Genomic DNA, 20784 nt, shown 5'->3' on the forward strand with positions numbered 1-20784 from the left:
TCCTTCTTATGATAACATATAAAAGGCACATTATTGGTTTTTTATTTAATTAATAAATACGTTTACAAATCACAAAAACCAAAGCTCTTGGGGGTCTTCAAAATTTTAAGAATGTAAATGTATCCTGAAACCAAAAGTTTGAGATATGTTGTCCTAAAATACAAACATACATGAAAATGATTCACATCAAATTCAGGAAAATGGTTCCTTTGAGAAAGGAACTGGGATGGTGTTTTAGTGGTATTTATAACATTTTAAATTTTTTTTGAGAGAGAAGTGACACAATAAGGTAACAAAATAATATAATTTTTTAAAATAATATAATTTTTGTAGAGAGTACATATGCATCTAAAATTATTCACCATATTCTAGTGTATGCTTGAAATTATTCCTAATTTTTTTAATTTTTAAATGATCTGAAAGTATGATTTGTCATTGGGTTTGATCAAAATGTGGGAAACACATGTATTTTATCTCTAAACACAAAGAAGATCTGGATGATATATTTTTAATTTAAAAATAGTCTTTTGAAAGACTAGAAGGAAAAATGATCAGATACCAGAGGTGGAAAAGTGAACCCTTAGCAGTAAGGAGTTGAACTGGTGGCCTCTGGGACTACTGGGAAGCTTAGGGGTTTGGGATTTTACCTCCCATCAAGCCAGGAGTTGAAGTCAGAGGACTCATCTCAGTGGGAAGTAGAACTGGACTTCCTGTGCATGAAAAATAAAAGACCTGAATGGAACCTGGGAAGTTTCCACCCTCTGACCCAAAGTCATAGCTGGAAGTGAACTCCCTGCCCTCGAACCTTTCATATTTCACATCTCCTTATCCCTATGTGCCATGACTTAGGAAAAATCATCAGGCTGACCTTTTACCTCACTTCAGATGTTAGATCTGAACATTCTGCTACTTGGAACATTTATTCAATTTTTTTATTTTAACAATTACATTTTTCATTTGCAAGAACTCCAACTGGTTCTTTTACACAACTGTCCTTGTTTCATGGATTGCTACCCTGCAATATTTCTCTGAAGATACTCATAATTATCTGGAGGTCTTGTTCTTCCTCAGTTTTGTCTATTTCCTTGGGTGTAAGTTCTTCCTTTTGTTTAGTTCTCTATTCATCATCACACTTTCATGATTTTATGTTTTTGAAATAGCTGGTGATTCCTGATGTATGCACTTCTGTTTGTAGCTGAGATTCCCTATTTAACTATCCTTTGTCTCTGTATATCACTGGCTTGGGTGAGGGTGAAGTTAAAATGGAGGCCTGCATTCTGCACTGTTTTCAGTAAGAGTTAGGTCTAAATAAGAATTTTTACCAGGATAAGGGACTGCAGCAGCTGGTTCCTCTGGGTATGAGTGTTCCTTGTTTTCCCCAGATTTCACTAGCAACTCAGGGCACTTCTCTGTCTCCAACCTGACCTTCCATACTTTGTCCCTCCCACCTGCAGGCAAATAACCCCCTCACTGCTACCTGACCCAAAGGAGTTACACTATTGCTGCTCTCACTGCAGAACCACAATCACCCTGTCAGGCAGTCCTGGGTCCCTTCTTGCTCTAGAGTCCAAGACACACCTCATACTGCACCCACCAGGTAAGTAGTATCCTGTAACACAGGGAGGTGGGAGAGCATAGATAGGCAAACCAAACCAAGGGACAGAAGCCAAGGAGGAGATATCCCCTGAGCTGGGTCTGGAAGGACAGGAAGAAGGAATCATGTTGATAAAAAAAGAAAGTAAGAAGGAAAACAGGCAAAGGGAATGGTATGAATAAAAGCACAGGAACTTTAAACAGCACGGTATAAGCAGAGTTTTAGGCAGTCTGAAATAATTAAGAGTGGTGAGCGATGATGCCATCAAGGCAGTGTCACAGGTTGCGTTCTCCAGAAGCAGCTGCTGAGATGGAGTTTGGAGTGTAGTGTGTTTATTAGGGATAGACACAAGTGAAGGAACACGCCTTCCCAGCTCTGGCAGGAAAGGGTAGGAGCTGCCCACAATGATCTCCTTCCCCATTCAGGACTCTACCCCATACTCCAGATCTCTAGCCCATAGGAAAGACATCGCTTCCCCCGCTCCAGCCGTTTTCTACTGAGGGAGGCACTGATCAGCCCCCTAACTCCGTCCCAGTTCCAGCTGTCTCCCGAAGCTCGTCCATCCCTGTGTGCCGCGGGTCTAAGGCTAACAGCACCAAAGAGGGATAAAATCCATCCGAAGTGCATCGGCTCCGCCAAGGAAGCCCGGCTAAAGTGCTAAGGAGAACCTCAGCCACTCCAAAGCCAAAGCGACAGGCGCGGGGCAGAAGCCAATGGGAAGTCTTGCGGGGGAGGGCCTCCTGTTTGATTGACCAACGGGAGGCCCTGGTTGATAGGTCCTTGTAAATCCGGACCTCTCGGTCGGTCCTTCACCCCTTTCAAGACCCCAGGAGGGGCTGACCAAAGACGCAGGCCCCTTCTGGGCCGACAGCCAATGAGGGGACCGGAAAGGCGGGACTCCTGCAGAACTAGCTAATGAGAAGCTCGGAGGAGCGCTCTAATTATCCTCCCCCAAACGCCGCGGAGCGACGCCCGCTGGTTCCGCTGGTTGCGCGCGCCATCCAGTGGCGGTCTGGCAGAGATCTCAGCGTCATTATTAGAAACTTAAAATCTGCTTCCTACCTTCGTAGTGTTCTCCAAGCTCAGAAGAAAGGATGTCCCTGTTGACCCTCCCGGTCCACTGGAGAGCAAACAGTCCCGGACCCTCTTATTCTTCCTTAAAACTAAGTAATTCTTTCCCACGAGCACCAGGCGCCCGCTCCCACTGCCCGGGCTCTCTCCTTTGTGAAGGCGTTTGATTCAAAATTTCTAAATAAAATACGAGCAGATTAAGTCCAGGATTACATTTTTTTTAAACAATGCACAATGACAACAGTCAGATCGTTAAACGAACAAAGGCACTGATAAATTTAACATCGATTACTGAGTTTAAAAAATTCTCAGTAAACTAGGTATTCAAAGAAACCTTAATTTAATAAAGACTCGGAAGACCACAATGAATCTCAGACTGTGTGATACACCAGAAGAATTCCTGTTAAAGTCGAGACAGATATTAATACCCCTACTCTCATCAATTTCATTTAAAGTTTTGGAGAGCCTGACCAAGCTATAAGACTTTAGAGGGGGCAGGGCAGTTAACTGGAAAGAAAAAAGTAAGAAAGAAACTATCAGTATGTCAGGTAAAATGATTTATAGCTGAAAAACCTGAAAAATCCACTAAAAACTAAAGAACTCAGTACGGTATTTGGAAGAAAGATATATTTGTGTGCAGAATGTGTTATGTACGGGTATACAGAAAGAAATAGGGAAAGAAATGAAAGAAGGCTATGGCTTTCCTATATTCTAGCATCAAAGACTTAAAAGATGTTGTGGAGGAAAAGAAGATCCCATTCACCAGAAAAGGGGAGACAAAATTTTTGTTATATGGAGATAAATGTATACTTGGAAACATAAAAAGAGTCAATTGAAACTATTAATAACAATAAGAGGTTAGTGTAGGGGACTTTCCTGCTGGCGCAGTGGATAAGACTCTGTGATCCCAATGCAGGGGGCACAGGTTCGATCCCTAGTCGGGCAACTAAGTTCCCATGTGCCACATGGCGCAGCCAAAAAAAAAAAAAAAAAAGAAATTTCACATCAATTGTATATGAAGATCATAAACTCTTCAAGAAAAGAAATATAATCAACTGTAAAAGCTCAAGAATCAGAATGGTTATTCTGATTGCTAGAAGACAGTGGAGTAATGCCTTCAAATTTCTGTGGAAATAAATATTTACAATCCAGAATTTCCAGTCAAAATGGTAATCTAGTGTACAGGCAGAATAGAGACATTTTCAGATATGAAAGGACTCAAAAAGGTTGTCTCCATTCTTTCTTAAGAAGCTCCTGGAGGTACCAGCCCCAGCAAAATCAAGGGTTAAATCAAGAACAAGGAGTTCATGGGATCCAGAAAAGCACAGGTTTAACCCAGGAGAGCAGCAAAACAGAAATCCCAGTATAATGGTTGTACAGGTAAACCTAGAAAGCAACCAGGACAAATTGGAGCAAAAAGACAAAGCTTTTTGCCAGGAAAAAAGTAAACTCAGTAGGACTTCAAGAAAGCAATGAGACTGTATATGAGAAAGTAGGTAAGTTACAACTGAGGTAACTATTCTCTCTGGGGACAAACATAAAGCTGTATAAGAAAGAAAATGAAATTCTACTTTATAGTGAGCAAAATTTATATCATTATAATGACTAGTACACCTTGATTGCTCACATAACTGAAAATACTGATGAAAGAGGGAAGGAGGGTTAAGAGAACTACTTGATTCTGTCCTTAGAGAAAGACACTAAATATACTAAAATTGATCAATAAATATCAATATAAGGATATCATCAAACAATATGGCAGGAACAACCAGGGGGGTTAAATGCTTAAGGAGTTAAAAGTGATTGCCGGGACTTCCCTGGTGGCACAGTGGTTAAGAATCCGCCTGCCAATGCAGAGGACACGGGTTCGATCCCTGGTCGGGGAAGATCCCACATGCCGCGGAGCAACTAAGCCTGTGCACCACAACTACTGAGCCTGTGAGCCACAACTATTGAAGCCCACGCGCCTAGAGCCCGTGCTCCACAAGAGAAGCCACCACAATGAGAAGCCCGCGCACCACAACAAAGAGTAGCCCCTGCTCGCCGCAACTAGAGAAAGCCCACGCCCAGCAACGAAGACCCAACGCAGCCAAAAATAAAATTAATTAATTTTTAAAAAAACGATAGTGAGGCAGAAAAAAATGGCGAAACCCTGGTTCCCTGATGGCATCACTGAGCCCCTAAACTGCCTACCTTCAGACTTCGTATTTGCTAAAAGATAATTTTCAAAGTAAGGTAAAATCATGGCTTTCATATATTATAAAAATGAACTTGTGTTAAAGATTTTAACACTGCCAAGGTGTTACAGTCCAAAGAACAGATACATATTTAGATGAGGAATATTGAAATGTACAAACAAACTGGTTTTTCCATTGAGGGGGACAGTAGAGGAGAGTTATCCCTCTACTGGGCATAATTCATTTGTATGTCTATAGACTAGAATTATTTTGTTTTGCTATCAGTTATCTAAAACTTACAAAGTTGTAAAATAAATCCGATAGAATCAGAATAACCCATTGTGTTCTAGACAATGCAGTCTTCCACTGATGCCCTAATTTTTCCCTGCATGCCACAGGTAACAAATATTCTCCCATCTTTTCAAGCCATTGTTAGTTGGCTTTTTATTTCCTGTAGCTGAATATATTCCTAGCTGATAGAACTGATAAATTTGACTAAACTTAAAAAACTTTAACTTTGCACAGCATAAAAGGAGCCAAAAGATGAGAACAAACTGAAGGAACACTGCCAACATGAATGCCAAAGGACTAATTTCCTTAATGTTAAAAAATCAAACCAGAATGAAAAGGACCAACAACCCAAGAGAAAATGACAAAGGGCATTAACAATTCACAGAAAAAGAAATGCAAATACCTTCTAAACATAGGGAAGATGTTCAATCACACTCATGAGTTTTGGAAAATGTAAATTCAAACTATAAAATATTATAGTTCACCTATCAGAAAGGCAAAAGTATAGAAGTTTATTGATAGTGAAGGAAATAAGGTAGTTTCATACATTCTTGTAGAGTAGTAAATTAATGTAGGCTGTGTTAAGGGCAGCTTGGCAGAACCGATCAAAATGCAAAATGCACATTCCCCTTGTTACAATAATACTTCAGGCATTTATCCTGTAGATATACTTGCCTGTAAACACAAAGGCTTATGTAGAAGAATATTCCTTGTAGCACTGCTTGCAGTTGCAAAAGACTGGTTAAATAATCATTCAAACATACATAAAATGGAATACTATACAACCATTTAAATAATGGGGTAGAGTAGTAGTATTAGAAGTCAGTGGGAGGGTTCCCCGTTCTCCACATTCCTGCCAACACTTGTAATCTTTTGCTTTATGATAAGAGTCATCCTAACAGGTGTGAGGTGCCAAGTCACTGTGGTTTTGATTTGCATTTCCCTGATGATTAGTCATGTTGAGCACTTTTTCTTGTACCTATCGGCCATTTGTAACTATTCATCTGAGAAATGTTTGTTCAGGTCCCTTTGCCCATTTTGTAATTGGGCTATTTGGGTTTCTGCTATTAAGTTGTACAAATTCCTTATACATTTTGGACATTACATCATATCAGGTACGTGGCTCACAAAACCCATCGATAGGTTCCCTGTTTGCTGTGTTGATTGTTTCCTTTGCTGTGCAGCTTTTTAGTTTGATGTAATCCCACTTGTTTGCTTCTGTTGCCTATGCTTTTACTGTCATATCCAAAATAATTGTTGCCTTTTCCCTGTGTTTTCTTAGATTAGTTTTTAAGGTTTCAGGTGTTACATTTAAGTCTAATCCATTTTGAATTGATTTTTTTTTTTTTTTTTTTTTTTGAGGTACGTGGGCCTCTCACTGTTGCGGCCTCTCCCGTTGCGGAGCACAGGCTCCAGACGTGCAGGCTCAGCGGCCATGGCTCACGGGCCCAGCCGCTCCGCGGCATGTGGGATCTTCCCGGACCGGGGCACGAACCCGTGTCCCCTGCATCGGTAGGCAGACACTCAACCACTGCGCCACCAGGGAAGCCCTTGAATTGATTTTTTATGTGGTGTGAAATAAGGGTCCAATTTTATCCACAGTTGTTGGAAATATAAACTGATAGAGCCATTATGGAAAACGGTATGAAGTTTCCTTAAAAATTAAAAATAGAACTGCTATATGATCCAGCAATCTCATTTCTGGGTATATCACCAGAGGAACTGAAATCGGAATATTGAAGAGATATCTGCGCTCCCATGTTTACTACAGCATTATTCACAATAAATGGCCATGAATAGATGAATGGATAAAGAGAATGTGGTATATATATAAAATGCAATATTATTAAGGCTTTTGAAAAAAGAAGGAAATCCTGCCATTTGCAACAACATGGATGAACCTGGAAGACATTATACTAACGGAAATAAGCCAGACGCAGAAAAAATACTGCATGATCTCACTTGCATGTGGAATCTAAAATAGTCAAATTCATGTAAAAGAATGAAATTAAAACATTTCCTCACAACTAATACAAAAATAAACTCAAAATGGATTAAAGACATAAATGAAAGACCGGAAACCATAAAACTCCTAGAAGAAAACACAGGCAGAACACTCTTTGACATAAATCATAGCAATATTTTTTTTGGATCTGTCTCCTAAGGCAAAGGAAACAAAAGCAAAAATAAACAAATGGGACCTAATTAAACTTAAAAGCTTTTGCACAGCAAAGGAAACCAGTGACAAAATGAAAAGACAACCTACTGAATGGGAGAAAATATTTGCAAATCTTATGACTGATAAGAGGTTAATATCCAAAATATATACACAGTTCATACAACTCAATTTAAAAAAAAGCCCATTTAAAAAACGGGCAGAAGACCTGAATAGACATTTTTCCAAAGAAGATAGCCAACAGGCACTTGAAAAGATGCTCAACATCACTAATTATCAGAGAGATGCAAATAAAAACCACAATGAGATTATCACCTCACACCTCTCAGAATGGCTATCATCAAAAAGATTACAAATAACAAATGCTGGTGAGGATGTGGAGAAAAGCAAACCCTAGCACACTGTTGGTCGGAATGTAAATTGGTGCAGCCATTATGGAAAAGACTCTGGAGTTTCCTTAAAAAACTAAAAATAGAACTAACATATGATCCAACAATTCCACGCCTGGATGTATATCCAAGGAAAACAAAAACACTAATTCAAAGAGATACATGTACCCCAATGTTCATAGCAGCATTATGTGCAATAGCCAAGATATGGAAGCAACTTAAGTGTTTATCAACAGATCAATAGATAAAGAAGATATGAGATATACATATATATATTCACATATATATGATGGAATATTACTCAGCCATAAAAAAGAATGAAATTTTGTCATTTGCAACAACATGGATGGACCTGCAAGGTATTACACTTAGTAGAATAAGTCAAAGAAAGTCAAATACTGTATGTTTTCACTTATATGTAGAATCTAAAAAAAATAAAGCAAATGAATGAATGAAACAAAAAGAAGCAGACTCACAGATATAGAGAACAAACCAGTGGGGAGAGGGAAGGGGTAGGGGATTAAATGCCATAAACTACTATGTATAAAATACATAAGCTACAAGGATATATTGCACAGCACAGGGAATATAGCCAATATTTTATAATAACTTTATATGGAGTATAATCTACAAAAATATCAAATCAATATGTTGTATACCTGAAACTAATAAAATACTGTAAATCAACTATACTTCAATAAAATAAAATATTCAAACTCACAGAAGCAGGGATATAATGGTGGTTGCCAGATGGTAGGGAGAGGGTTAGTGAATGAGGTGATATTTGTCAAATGGTACGAAGCTTGAATAACTTCTGGAGATCTAAGGTACAGTATAGTAATATAGTTAACAGTGCTGTATTGTGTATTTGAAATTTGCTAAGAGTGGATCTTAAGTATTCTCACCAAGAAGAAGAAGGAGAGAAAGAAGAAGGAAGAGAAGGAGGAGGTGGTGGAAGAGCAGGGGGAGAAGGAGGAAGAGGAGGGGGCGGAGGAGGAAATGGTAACTATGTGAGGCCACAAAAATGTTAATTAGCTTGACTGTGGTGATCATTTCACAATATACACATATATTAAAACATTGAGTTGTATACCTTAAGTATATACTACAATTTTTATTTGTCAATTATACCTTAATAAAGCTGTTTTTTAAAGGCAGTAGGAAAAAGGTCAGTAAGAACATGTACAGTATCAATATTTCTCCAGCATCATTATTAATTTTTCCACATTCATTAAATGGCCAGGTACTTTTAGGTTATCAGCATGTCCCAGGTTTCCATACACTCATTTATCTTTAATAAACAGGGTTCTGTAGTAGACACCTGCTGGGAACCTGCCCAGGTCCTAACGACCCTTTAACTGCTCTTTGTGGTGGCCACATGCCCCAATCCCCTGGCTTTAGTTGATTGGACTAGGAGGTTATCACCTGACCTTCTTGGGCCAATCAGATTCTCCCTCATGGGACTCTGAATAGAACTAAATACTGGCCCTGGACTGACTCTTTAATGAGAGTGATGTGGGCTTGTGTGCTATGGAAAGGTTTTTAGCAGAGAAAATAAGAAACCTGGTCTATCCATCTGGGTCCAATCAGGAGAGAGAAACCACATAGTAGCCTGAATAAGGAAAGTTTAACAAAAAGAATTATTAACTATAACGGGGTTGGAGTAATGAGGGATTGACTGCTGGGAAGTGAAGAGAACGCTGAAGAATACAGGAATAGCAGAAGTAAGGAGCAGCCACCACCCCTGGGGCAGAGATCTAGTGCCTGAGGAAGGGGCTCCCCCTAGGCCTGAGACCCAGAGCCTGTTGGCCTTGGGTCACTCGATGGAAAAAGAAAAGGAGTCACCATGGTCCCACACCAGCAGAACTTGCTGGAAACCCACCCTCTGTTCTCAGGGAAGTGTTTCACTGGAGGCACAAGGCTATAAACCACCTGGCACTGGGGGAGGCAGGAGAGGGGAGATGGAGGAGGCCACCGAGGTGACCTAACCACTGGCAGACCCAAGAGCTGGACCAAGGAAATCTGAGGTTCCTCACCCTCCGCTCCTGCTGCCTTCCCTGCTATAAGCTGCCTCAGGTACACGGCCTTGAGATAGTAATGTGTAGCTGAGAGGTCTGGCTGTACGTGACTGAACCGAGTTAGGACCTCTGTATACACTTTCTTCTTTTTTTTTGCGGTACGTGGGCCTCTCCCGTTGCGGAGCACAGGCTCCGGACGCGCAGGCTCAGCGGCCATGGCTCACGGGCCCAGCCGCTCCGCGGCATGTGGGATCTTCCCGGACCGGGGCACGAACCCGTGTCCCCTGCATCGGCAGGCGGGCTCTCAACCACTGCGCCACCAGGGAAGCCCCCTGTATACACTTTTAAGGTTCCGCCAGGCAGGTGCAAAGATCTACTTCTCTCGCGGCCACCCAAGATAAACCTCGGGGGTAAGTTCCCTTGCTTATTAAACCTGCACCTACCAATCTGGAGTGGTCTGCCTCTTTCTTCGGTCTCTCCTTGCCCTCCACGTAGAGGGTGCCAGTTTCAGACTTCACAGCAAACTCTGGAGGGGACGAACCAGCAAGTTCAAGAAGAGGCTGTCGCTGGGAGAAGCCACTGGCCACTGGGTGCTGCTGGCCGTCGCGCACCGCAGGCCCCGGGCACTGGAGAAGCTGTGCGCGCTGCAAGCATCCGGTGCCGGGAAAACTAGGACGTCGCCCAGGTTGGTGAGGCAGGCCAGGCAGGCCGCGGTGTAGTCGTCGCAGGCCACGCTGGCAAACGTGGCCAGGACCACCTTGCACACGCAGCAGCCCTTGTGGGCCGTCAGCTTGAACTTGGTCTTGGCGCTCATCTTCGGCAGCGTGAACACCTCAGACGGCTCCTCGGACGCGATGAGCACAGCCTGACCGCCCTGCGTGTTCCGCGCCTGCGCCAGGTCCCGCGGAAGCCGAACCTGGAGCCGACGCATGCGCCTACGCTCCAAGGCTTTGCCGAGTGAGGCCTGAGAGCTTGCCGAGCGCACGCAGAACCAGAAAGACAGCCCTCCAGGAAGAGAAATGCCCCCACGGACAGCCCAGCACCTAGAAATAAACACAGCGCACTATGAGGAGAAATGCCAGGTGGCCGGCACTCCGCTTGAAAGAGAGAGAGGGAGAGAGCTTCCTGAGGAGATTATGCCGGATGCCCAGGCCTTCTTGGCCTCCACAGTGACAGAGCTCCATGAGGAGCAGTGCCGAAGGGTTGACCCACTTTATTTTTTTATTTTTTAATTTTTATTGGAGTATTGTTGCTTTACAGAGCACGATGAGGAGAAATGACAAACGCCAGCCTTCTATTTCAGAAAGAGAAACAGTGCTCTGTGAGGTGATATGCCTGAGTGTCGGCCCTCAAAGACAGAGAGGGCGCTCTATGAAGAGAAATGCTAGCCGGCCGGCTCCCTCTTTCAGACAGAGAGAAAACCCCCTGTGAGGAGAAATGCTGGGTGGCCAGCAGGCACTCTTTTCCAGAGAGACAGCTGGCTAGGAGGAGAAACGGCAAAGCGCTGGCCTCCTCCTCCGACACAGAGACGGTGTCCTGTGCAAAGAAATCGCGGGAAGTCGACCCTCCTCTTTTAACAGAGAGACAGAGCTCTATGAGGAGACAGTCTGAGCGGTGAGAACTCCACCTCCGACAGAGAGACAGCGCTGGAGGGAGAGAAATGCAAGCTACCTGGGCTCCACCTCAGACCAAAAAAGAGTGCGCTGGAAAAAGAATGGCGCGGACTCTGACCTCATTTCAGTCAGACACAGCGCCCTGTGAGGAGACATTCGGGGCAAGCAGTTCACTTTTCCTGACAGAGAAAGAGCTCTGAGATGAGAAGTGCCTGACAGCGGGGTCTCCAACTCAGACAGAAACAACACACTCTGAGGAGAAATGCCCGAAGGCTAGCGCTCGGCTCATACAGAGAAAGAGAGCTCTCTGAGGAGAAAAACAGGAAACTCTGACCTACCATCCAGTCGGAGACGGTCTCTAGGAGGTGAAGTGCTGGAGAGCCAGGCTTCTTCTTCAAACAAACACAGCGCACTGGGAGGCGAAATTCCTGATGGCCATCTGCCTTTTTCAGACAGAGAGACAAAACTCTGTGACAAAAAGTACCCGATGGCCGGTTCTCCACCTCAGAAAGAGAGACCACACTCTGAGGAGAAATGCCAGATTGCCAACACTCCACCTTAGGAAGGAGACACCTGTTTACGAGGAGAAATCCCAAATGGCCGGCCACGTTCTTCAGACAGAAGAAAGAGCTCTGTGAAGAAAAGACAAATGTCCAGCTCTCTTATTCAGACGGGGAGACAGCTCTCTCTGAGGTGAAATGCCGGAGGCTGAGTCCTCCTCCTTCCACAGATAGCGCTAACACGACAGAAATGCTTTGTGATCAGTGTGTGCGTCAAACAGAAAGACGGCCCTCCATGAGGACATGCCAATACCCAGCCCTCCAGCTCACCCAGAGACACAGAGCTCTCTGAGGAGAAAGGCAGGTGGCTCGGAACTACCATCCATCTAGTTAAGCTGAACCAGTTTAAGTTCCGCTTAAACTAGTTTGAACTGGCTTCACGCCCCGCAGAGTCATCCTAGTCAACACGGGCTAGCATTCATGAGTCACTGAATTAAAATCTTAGATCATAATTTTATCATTGCTGAATCCTTGTACTAGATTCCAGTTCTTAGTATCTGCTGGAAATTTATCCTTTCTAGTTTTTGGAAACGCTCTTCCTTAGTGGAAAATTCTAGTGAATTCCCTAGCCGTCCAGTGGTTATGACTTGGTGCTTTCACTGCCGTGGGCCTGGGTTAGATCCCTGGTCGGGGAGCTAAGATCCCGCAAGCCACGCGGTGCAGCCAAAAAAAAAAAAGAAAATTCTGTAATTAAACAAGTTAAAATCCCTTTCCGTTACATTCACTGTTATACTAAGTGGCATAGCTGGATTTCATCTGGGCTCTGTTGTCTGTTTTCCCTGGATTTTTCCTCAGATTCCTTATCAGTGATAAGTTCTTGTAAAACCTACCGATATTTTAGAGCAAGGCTATGAAGACTTCCCTCTTACTCTTATATTTTAAAAAAATGTTAATATAATGTCTTTTAGGTGATTCGTAAAATTCATCCGATCTAATAATTCAAGCACGTTTTCCACAGTCTATCTCATAAAGTGTCTGCATTTTTCTGTAACACAGTCTCACTTATGTCTGTCTAATCATCCGTATGTCTTCGTGTGGAGCCATTTATGTGGCAGCTTGTTTCTGCTCGTTCTTTCATACGGGCTGTTTCGTGTTATTATCCCCCTTGATGGAGTCCATTCATCAGCCACATCCTTTTGTTTACCTACTGAAGTTACTAGATTACTTTGCCTCTAACATCCTTAGTGACCGGGAACACGTCACCCAGGGGTGCTGTCTTCAGCCCTTTCCAGCAGCTGTTTTGTTCCTAGATTGCTAGTGGGTTTCTGAAGTCTCACATCACATCTCTCATCTGATAATGTGTATTGGATGGGAGAAAGAGGCTCTAGCTGTATTTTAATTTTTAATTCTTAGGATCTGATTTTTTTTTTTTTTTCTTTTCACCAAATTCCTTCTCTCTGCTTCATGCGTGACCTCATCTTTTCTCCCAGTGTTTCTTATTACAAGGTGCCCTGGTCACTCATGCAGCCATGATGCATTTTCATGTTAAGCTTTTCCTTACAAGTTTCATGTTTCATTTATCTTTCTCTATTCTGTTCTCTCTAGTGATTCCCTTTCATTTTCCTGTAAGAGTTTGTGTCTTGCTGGGACAGACATTTCTCCCACATTTGTGATAATGATAATGACAATCCCCTTAGGTGGGGGACTGGCACCTCTCAAACCCCTCACACCTTCACTGTTCCCTATCCCTTTCTCACTGGGCCTGAGACTATTGTAATAGGAGAGGGACATATATAGAGACTACAGACTGGATCCGTGGTTCCCAAAGTGAAAGACTGCATCAGAATTCTTCATGTGCTCATTAAAAATGCAGATTCCTGGGACCCACCCAGCCCAATCGAATTCTAACCTCTGGAATGCTGCCTGAAGTCTGCATCTTAACAGTCTCTCCAGATGACTTTTATGAACCCTAAAGCAAAAATGCCTAAGAAGCCATCCCCAGATGAGAGCAATTTTCTGTTCTGAGAGTAGAGGGAGCTGGTCTGAAGTGGGGATGAGCTTCTACAGGGTTTTTCCACACCCTGATCCTCCCAACAGGTATTATCTCTGCCTGAAGAAATGGAGACTGGGGGTACCCTGTGGAGGATCACTGCCCTTAGGTGTCATAACTACGTCTCAGAGTTTCTCTCTGGAACTTCACTCTGGTTCCCATAAACAGCGTCTGCCATGGCAGCACAGGGGTACCATTAAATGTTTGAGGGCAGATGCTTGAATCAGCCATAGCAGTGACCCACCAAGTCCACACTGCAAATTCAGAGAACCATTGGATCGCTGGAGCCAGCCATGGAGCCCCTGCAGGCTTGCAGAGAGGTACCATTTCATTAGAACCAGCAATAAAACCAACACCCCACTTCATTCCCCAGGCGATATAAGGCGGGGGCGGGGGGACTGGCTCCATGAAAGGAGAGCATTTGGCTTGTCCCTCTCTATTCCTACAAGATTGAGGGTCCTACAAACATATCCTCCAATGAGTCAAAGCACGGTGATTGTCTTAACATTGCCAAGACCACCTGTCACTGCTAGGGTCTGGAGAAAGGAGAAGGTAAATGCTGAATGAAGAGAAAGAGTGCTAGGTTATGGTACAGAGCAGCAGACATTGGTACCTGCGTGGGCGGTGAGGATAAGGGACCAAGCTGAGAGTTGAGTGGACACCAAGGAGGTAGCAGAGCTTGAAATTCTTACACCATTAAGCAAAGGCTGCACGTAGATTTCTCTCATCCTGGGCTTTATGACGAAACAGCAGCATTTGAATGCCTGCCAAGCACAAGGAACCAACGGAGGATTTATATCAGACACAGAGGCAGAGAGAACCAAGAGAAAGGAGGCTATAACCATCCCCTGTGCTAAGGTGGCCCTATCCACAAATAAGGGGAAATTGTAACCAGCCAAAACTGGGGCGAGTTTATATGGTGACCACAAGAATGTGCCTCTCCAGTCTCCAGCTGCAGGGGGCATCATTGACCAACGGTCCCAGCTGCTGCATTCTGAGAGCCATCGCTGTGTTCCATGGTTGGCACCAAAGCCAGACTTCCCACAGGCTTCCTCCCACCCAGTGCCTGGGTGTGGCAGGGGTAGTGATTTTAGACTCATTCTTGTGATACGCAGGACTCCTCTGGGGAGTGACTTTGGCTAGGGGACTCCGCAATCATCTTGCTTAGAATTTTCTTAGAAATGAACTGACATCAAAAGATGCCTCCACCCCACCTTGCTTCCTCCCATCTCCCCTTCACTCGGGGTCAAACCTGCATCGCAGTCTGACAGCTCTTCAGCTCCCTCCCCATTTTTTTTCACAGGCCTTTTGCCTAATAAATGTCTTATTCCTGTCTTCTGCCTCCCTCTTCCCCCATCCAACACTGGTGTGGACCTGTAGATGAGAAAGAGGGGCTGGGGCAGGGGAGCAGGTTAGATACCTGTCAAAGAAAAATTGCCCCAGAGTTCAAAAGGCAAGGAAGACTTTATTTGAGGTTACTGTGAGAGAGGAGAGAGATTGAACTCAACTCCAAGTACAACAGGCACAAATGGGGATTTCTAGCCCATGGCAGGGTGAGGAATTGGATGGAAAATTATTGACAGGAACTTGGTTAGCTATCAAGGGTGAGGCGAGGGCAACTTCATTGGATATCGGGGATGAAGACTGCGGGGGCGGGGGGGTGGGTGGTCAGAGCGGGGAGGATTCTTGATAAACACATCTACAGGCCAGATGCAGCCCATGGGAAAATGGACTCAACCTCTGGTGACCTGAAAGGCGATGCTCAGGCCTGGGATCCCAAGCAAAGAAGTCTGAACTCTGATGGACACAAAATATCCTATTTATTGTCAATTTCTGCAAAGACACATTTAAGCAACAAAATATACATTTGTCAACCTTTTAGAATTTGTTTTATACATTAACAAATACAATGTGCTACCATAGCAATAAATTAAATGTACACTATTTACATTACATACGCAGTCGGGGGGGTCTATGAATCACCTCCTCTCGAAGAGGAAAGACAGAAAAGTCATCATCACACAGATCATCATTTCCAAGCTACACTTTGCAGGTTCTAGCACACAGAGGAATCTCTTCACACTTAAACAACAGCACTACCCAGGCTGGAGTGTGGAAAGACAATGCCCGGGGCAGGGGAGAGCTGGCACACATGCTAAGGAGCGGGAAGGGGCGACTGACACTTCCAAGCAGAAATGTCACAAAAGCAGAAACGATGGCATTTAAATTCCAGTCTTCCAGCCAAACAGCCTCCCCCTGGGGTTGATAAGGCACAGGGCAGTGCCCCTGCCCCCAAGAGTCTCTCACTAGGCAGGGCTCTTCTGTCCTTGGCCTGAGTGGGGGTTGTCTCCTTTCTCCCAAAGCTGAAAGGAGGGAGCTGTGGGATGGCAGTGGGTAAGGAGCTGGTGGCAAAACAGCCATCAGAGGCTGGCAAAATGTCCCAGCCGGGCCCCCAGCCTGCAGGGACAGCCCTGGCGAACTGCTGACTCACCCTGCCTCTGAGAGAGGGGTACCTGGTGTCTGGGGGAGGAACTGTGGAGTCCCTGCTGGCCACGGGTAGCCATAAGATCTACTTGAACCCTGATCATTCCCCCGCAACAGACCTGTCTCTGTTGACTCAGAGTTGAATGAAGGTAGTGTTTGAGTTGGCACCTTAAACAGTTAGGGTAGGAACATGAAACCGGCTCTTGGCCCTTGAGCCTAGGTTTTTACTGACCACCTTTGTTTAAGGATCAGGGAGAGTCAAAGAGTTTTTTCTTTTACCACTTTTCTCCTTAACTTAAAAAGGGGAAAGCGAGGTTTGGTTAACTGCATCTCTCCCCTGGTCTCCACTCCCATCACAGACAAGGGTTGAAGAACTGATGTCACCACAAGGGTTGAAGAACTGATGTCACCGAGGAACAGTCCCTGGGAATCTCTTTCCCTCTTTGTTTTCTTTGCCCAAGCCGCAGCCAAAACCGCACGGCTCTCCCTAAAAAAATCCCAGGGAACGTCCCTCCTGATGAAAAGAACAGAGACTGAGGCCCACCAGCACCGCTGGCTGCTGGCACCTCCCAGCCAGTGCCGAGGCACCCGCTCACTGGCTTTCTCCAAATGCAGTAAATGCAGTCACTTGTTCCACCAACTCCATAGGTGGTGCCAAAGAAAGGGCCCTGCTTGTGGTGTCTCATCCCAGCTTTGTCACCAGCTGGCTATGTGACCTCAAGCAAGTTGTCTTCCCTTCACTGGAGCTGAAGTTTCCCATCTGGAAGGTGACACGGTTGGATTAGATGCTGAGAAGGGGCCCGGAAGGCTTGGACATGGAGATGAAGCTGACGAGGCTGAACCACAGAATATTTTTCACAAAACACCATTTCCATTCATTAGCATAGACAGAAACTCTAGCTGAGACCTTCTCTCTCTAGCTCTTTCTGCATCTGTTTTTTAAGCATCAACTCAGCAGAGGCACATGGATGCCCGACAGAGCCTGAAAAGTATAGTTTCTTCCGTGAGTCAGGCAGGTCCCAGAGCCAGAGCTACGTCCAGGAAACACTTCTCCTATGAGGAAACACCTCAAATACCAGCAAGAGCGCCATCAAGATGAGTCTAGTCACAAGGTCTGATGAGGCCTTGAGCAACCCTGGAGCCCCAAGACTGGATGGGGCAATAAAAGGAAAGACATTTTGGAGCAAAGCAGATGCAAGAGGGGGATGGAAAAGCAGCCTCCAGGAACGCAAGGTGCCTGTCCCATGGTCCAGAGGGGCAAAGGGAGACCGGCCTGTCCTTGTTCTCCCCCTGCCTCTCAGCCCTGGGACTTCACGGGGGCTGGTCTGGAAGCCAGAACGACCAGAATGAACTTTCTAGATGTGGTGAGGCAGGACCCAGAGGGAGGGACATTTCAGATCCTGCCCAGAGCATCCCCATTAGCAAACAGAGGGTAGAGGCCACTTCTCAGGTCTGTTTCTTAGGGGGCCCAACCTGCGCCTCTCAGTTTCTCTGGACACACCCAGCCATCCTGGCCACTGGCTCAGAGGCAGGGGGCAAAGCCCTCCCAAGAGGTGGGGCCTGCAGGGAGAGCAACCAGAGCAGTGGGGGAAGGTGGCTGTAAGGTTCTCAAGTCGGACAGAATGGAGACAACCTGAAAACCCCAGAGGACCCCCAGACCACGACAAACACAGCACAGCACAACCACCAGGCAGCTGTAAATACCAGCTACCCAGAGAAGCGAGCCAGAACCTGGAACAGTTTTTAAAGAAATGCAGTTTGACCTTTCAAGTTCCTTCAGAAACCCAGCCAACAGAACGCCTCCAGAATCTGCAGGCCTAGCAGTGGTGCCGCTACAGGGATTTTTAATAAAAGCTAAACAGACATTTGTTGACCTTCTAACTAGAATAAATCTTACCGGACTAGTACTTTAAGCAAACACATTTCTAGCATGAGGGAAGAGGTCCACCCAGCCTGTAAATAGGATCCCACAAAGTCCACGTGAGTCGGGGATGAAGGATCAAGGTTTTGCTCTAAAAGCAAAAACAACAGGGAAATGGTCACATCAGTCAAAAACAAGCGTAACATTTCTATGTCTTGCCTTGGGAATAGGCCCAGATCCCAATGCAAATAAAGCATTTGGTTGGAAATCCTTGTCCTCTGCTCAGTAAAGCAGGTGCCCAGCCCGTGTCACCCTGGCAGCCCCGAGTCACTAAGGTCCCATACACGCTTGGAGCTGTAGCACCGCAAGGGTCTGCTCTTCAGACTCTGTTTAACTTGGAGGATACCTCGCCTTAAACCCCACCACGGCCAGTCAGCAGAAATGACCTGCCGCACTGCAGACTCAGATGGGTGAGAAGGGAGGAGGGGCCACTTCTTAGAGAGCAAGCTGGCTCAGCCCAGTCACAGGCAGTGCCTGAACTGCACCCACCTGGGACCCAGGTTGCAGGAATCCCACCGATGTGACAAATGCCTACGGACTCCTTGTGGCAGGAGAGGGGAAGAGAAGGACTTAGGGATGGGCGGGTGGAGGGATCAAGCCCTGCTAGGACCAAAGGGCTTGGTAGCTGGAGAGAGCCCCCCAGAGCACTGGGCCCCCCGCAGAGGCCAGGCACATAAACTGCAGAAGGACACCACCCCTTCCCACACCTAAGATCTACACCCACACATGGCCCAACCAACCTGACCAGTTGTCCCTCACATTTCAGATCCTGCCCAGAGCACCCCCATTAGCAAACAGAGGGTAGAGGCCACTTCTCAGGTCTGTTTCTTAGGGGGCCCACCTACCCCTCTCTCAGGCTCCCGCCTAAGTGGGTGGGCTGAAGTAACTCTCTACATCTCCCACGAACCTCCACCACCAGCAGAGACCGGGATCCCGGCCTAGCCCTGGGCCCTGAGGCTTTCCTCGGCCAAGTGCCCGGGACTTGCTGCTGGCTCTTCCTGAATGCCTTCCCACTCCCGTTGCCCACCCCTTCAAGGGAAAGACTGATGGCTTCTCCCACCGCCACCACATCAGGAGCCTGTGGGAAATGAGGACGTCCAGGAAGAACCCGGCGCCCGCCCCCGCTTACCCGCAGCCGGGTCTCAGCTTCAACCAGCCTCGTGGCTCAAGATACACAGGCAGCAGGGACAGAGGCAACCTGGGCCTGATGTCAGCAGATGGATAAGAAACTCCCAGCACAGAAGGAAATAGATGTTTGGGAGCTCCAGACATGTGGGAGCGGCAGAACCGACTTCTATCAGGACACCTTCGAGGATGGCTACAAATCTGGGTTCCTAGAAAAATGGTCCCTCCGCCACCATTAAATGCATTTGCTGTGGCTACAGCCTCCTTCCTGCCATGTCCAGGACACGGTGCTGCCCACCTCACCACTCTCTCTACTTCTCTGGACTCTGACTGGTACCCAGATCCCCCCTTGCCCAACTCGCTCCCCTGCAGACAAAACAAGATGACAAATGACCCAGACACACATCACATCAGGCGGTCAGGAGCAGGGGGGCCTGGAGGAAAGAGGCCTTGTCCAGACAGGGGGAGGCGCTGGCAGGGATGGGCAGGGCTGTGGCCAGGTCAGGACACTGGGACAGACAGCTGGTCTGGTGGGCAGGTGGCCAGTGGAGAAGCAGGCCTGTGACGCTCAGAGTAGTGGACGGCACCCCCAAACTGCTGGAATAGGAGCCTTCTCCAAGACAGAATCGGGCTTCCCTGGAAAAAACAAGGAGAAGGGAGATGATGACCAAATAGTAGGTAAAGGAAGAGAGGAGACATATGTGCCCATGGCTACATATTCTTAGGATGGGAGGCTGCCAAATACAAGGGTGCAGACTTTCTACAGCCCGAGAAGTTGGGCAGAAACATTGCTTTGGTGAACCAGACATCTGAAGTACATGATGGGAGTCGGAGTGAGTGTCAACATTCCCATTTACATAGATCAGGGTTACATAATATGGGCTCAGCTGTGCCCCTCCCCTTGGTTCCAAATGTGACTCACACCCCTGGGAGCCCCATGGCAGGGAGAGGGCTGGGAAGTCAGAAGGGTCTCTAGTAAGTGCCCTAGCAGGGGGCCAGGCCTTGGTGGTGGAGTGCTGGACCCATGCCCTGCTCTGCAGTAAACCTCACGCACCCCTGGCTGGGGGCTGGGAGCAGGGTCCTCCCTGGGCTCATCCCGCACAATATTTAGGGGACCAGAGCATCTCTGGACGCACAAGGAGGACACATCTCAGCCCAGAGCCCTGGCCAAAGACACAAGGAGGGAAAGGCTGCCATAACAGGGAGGCAAGGGGGCCAAGTGAGGAAGGAGGGCTCTGGGCTGCTGCCCTCTGCCTGCTGGAACAAGCTCCTGTGGGGAAGGGAGACTCACTCAGCGAGTCTGGCCCAATCCTATCAGGCAAACCTTCCCATCGGCACCCGAGACCATCTGCCCTCTTCCCCATCTACAGCTGGG

The 20784-nt window shown here is 46.3% G+C and overlaps 2 protein-coding genes across 7 annotated transcripts in view; both read right to left on the reverse strand.

The window, feature by feature from the left end:
* Window positions 1–10105: 10105 nt before the first annotated feature.
* On the reverse strand, window positions 10106–12523 carry LOC116746236 (lethal(2) giant larvae protein homolog 1-like). The gene is made up of 2 exons (XM_032617544.1): window positions 11668–12523; window positions 10106–10759 (listed from the first exon to the last, which is right to left on the reverse strand). Exon 2 carries the CDS (start codon window positions 10645–10647, stop codon window positions 10231–10233), a length of 417 nt encoding a protein of 138 aa, XP_032473435.1. The 5' UTR covers window positions 10648–10759; window positions 11668–12523; the 3' UTR covers window positions 10106–10230.
* Window positions 12524–15680: 3157 nt separating this feature from the next.
* RAP1GAP2 (RAP1 GTPase activating protein 2) overlaps window positions 15681–20784 on the reverse strand; it is a 186907-nt gene continuing 181803 nt past the window's right edge. For all 6 annotated transcript variants that reach the window (XR_004347654.1, XM_032617539.1, XM_032617538.1 and 3 more), the window contains one exon: window positions 15681–20045. The gene's annotated coding sequence lies outside the window, so the exon portion shown is untranslated. The remainder of the gene's footprint in view (window positions 20046–20784) is intronic.

This window comes from Phocoena sinus, chromosome 20 (genome assembly GCF_008692025.1).
Source record: "Phocoena sinus isolate mPhoSin1 chromosome 20, mPhoSin1.pri, whole genome shotgun sequence".
Classification (NCBI taxonomy): Eukaryota; Metazoa; Chordata; class Mammalia; order Artiodactyla; family Phocoenidae; genus Phocoena; species Phocoena sinus.

Excerpts from the sequence above, each read along its gene's own strand:
- LOC116746236 (XM_032617544.1), bottom strand. The coding sequence starts at position 10,647 with ATGCGTCGGCTCCAGGTTCGGCTTCCGCGGGACCTGGCGCAGGCGCGG.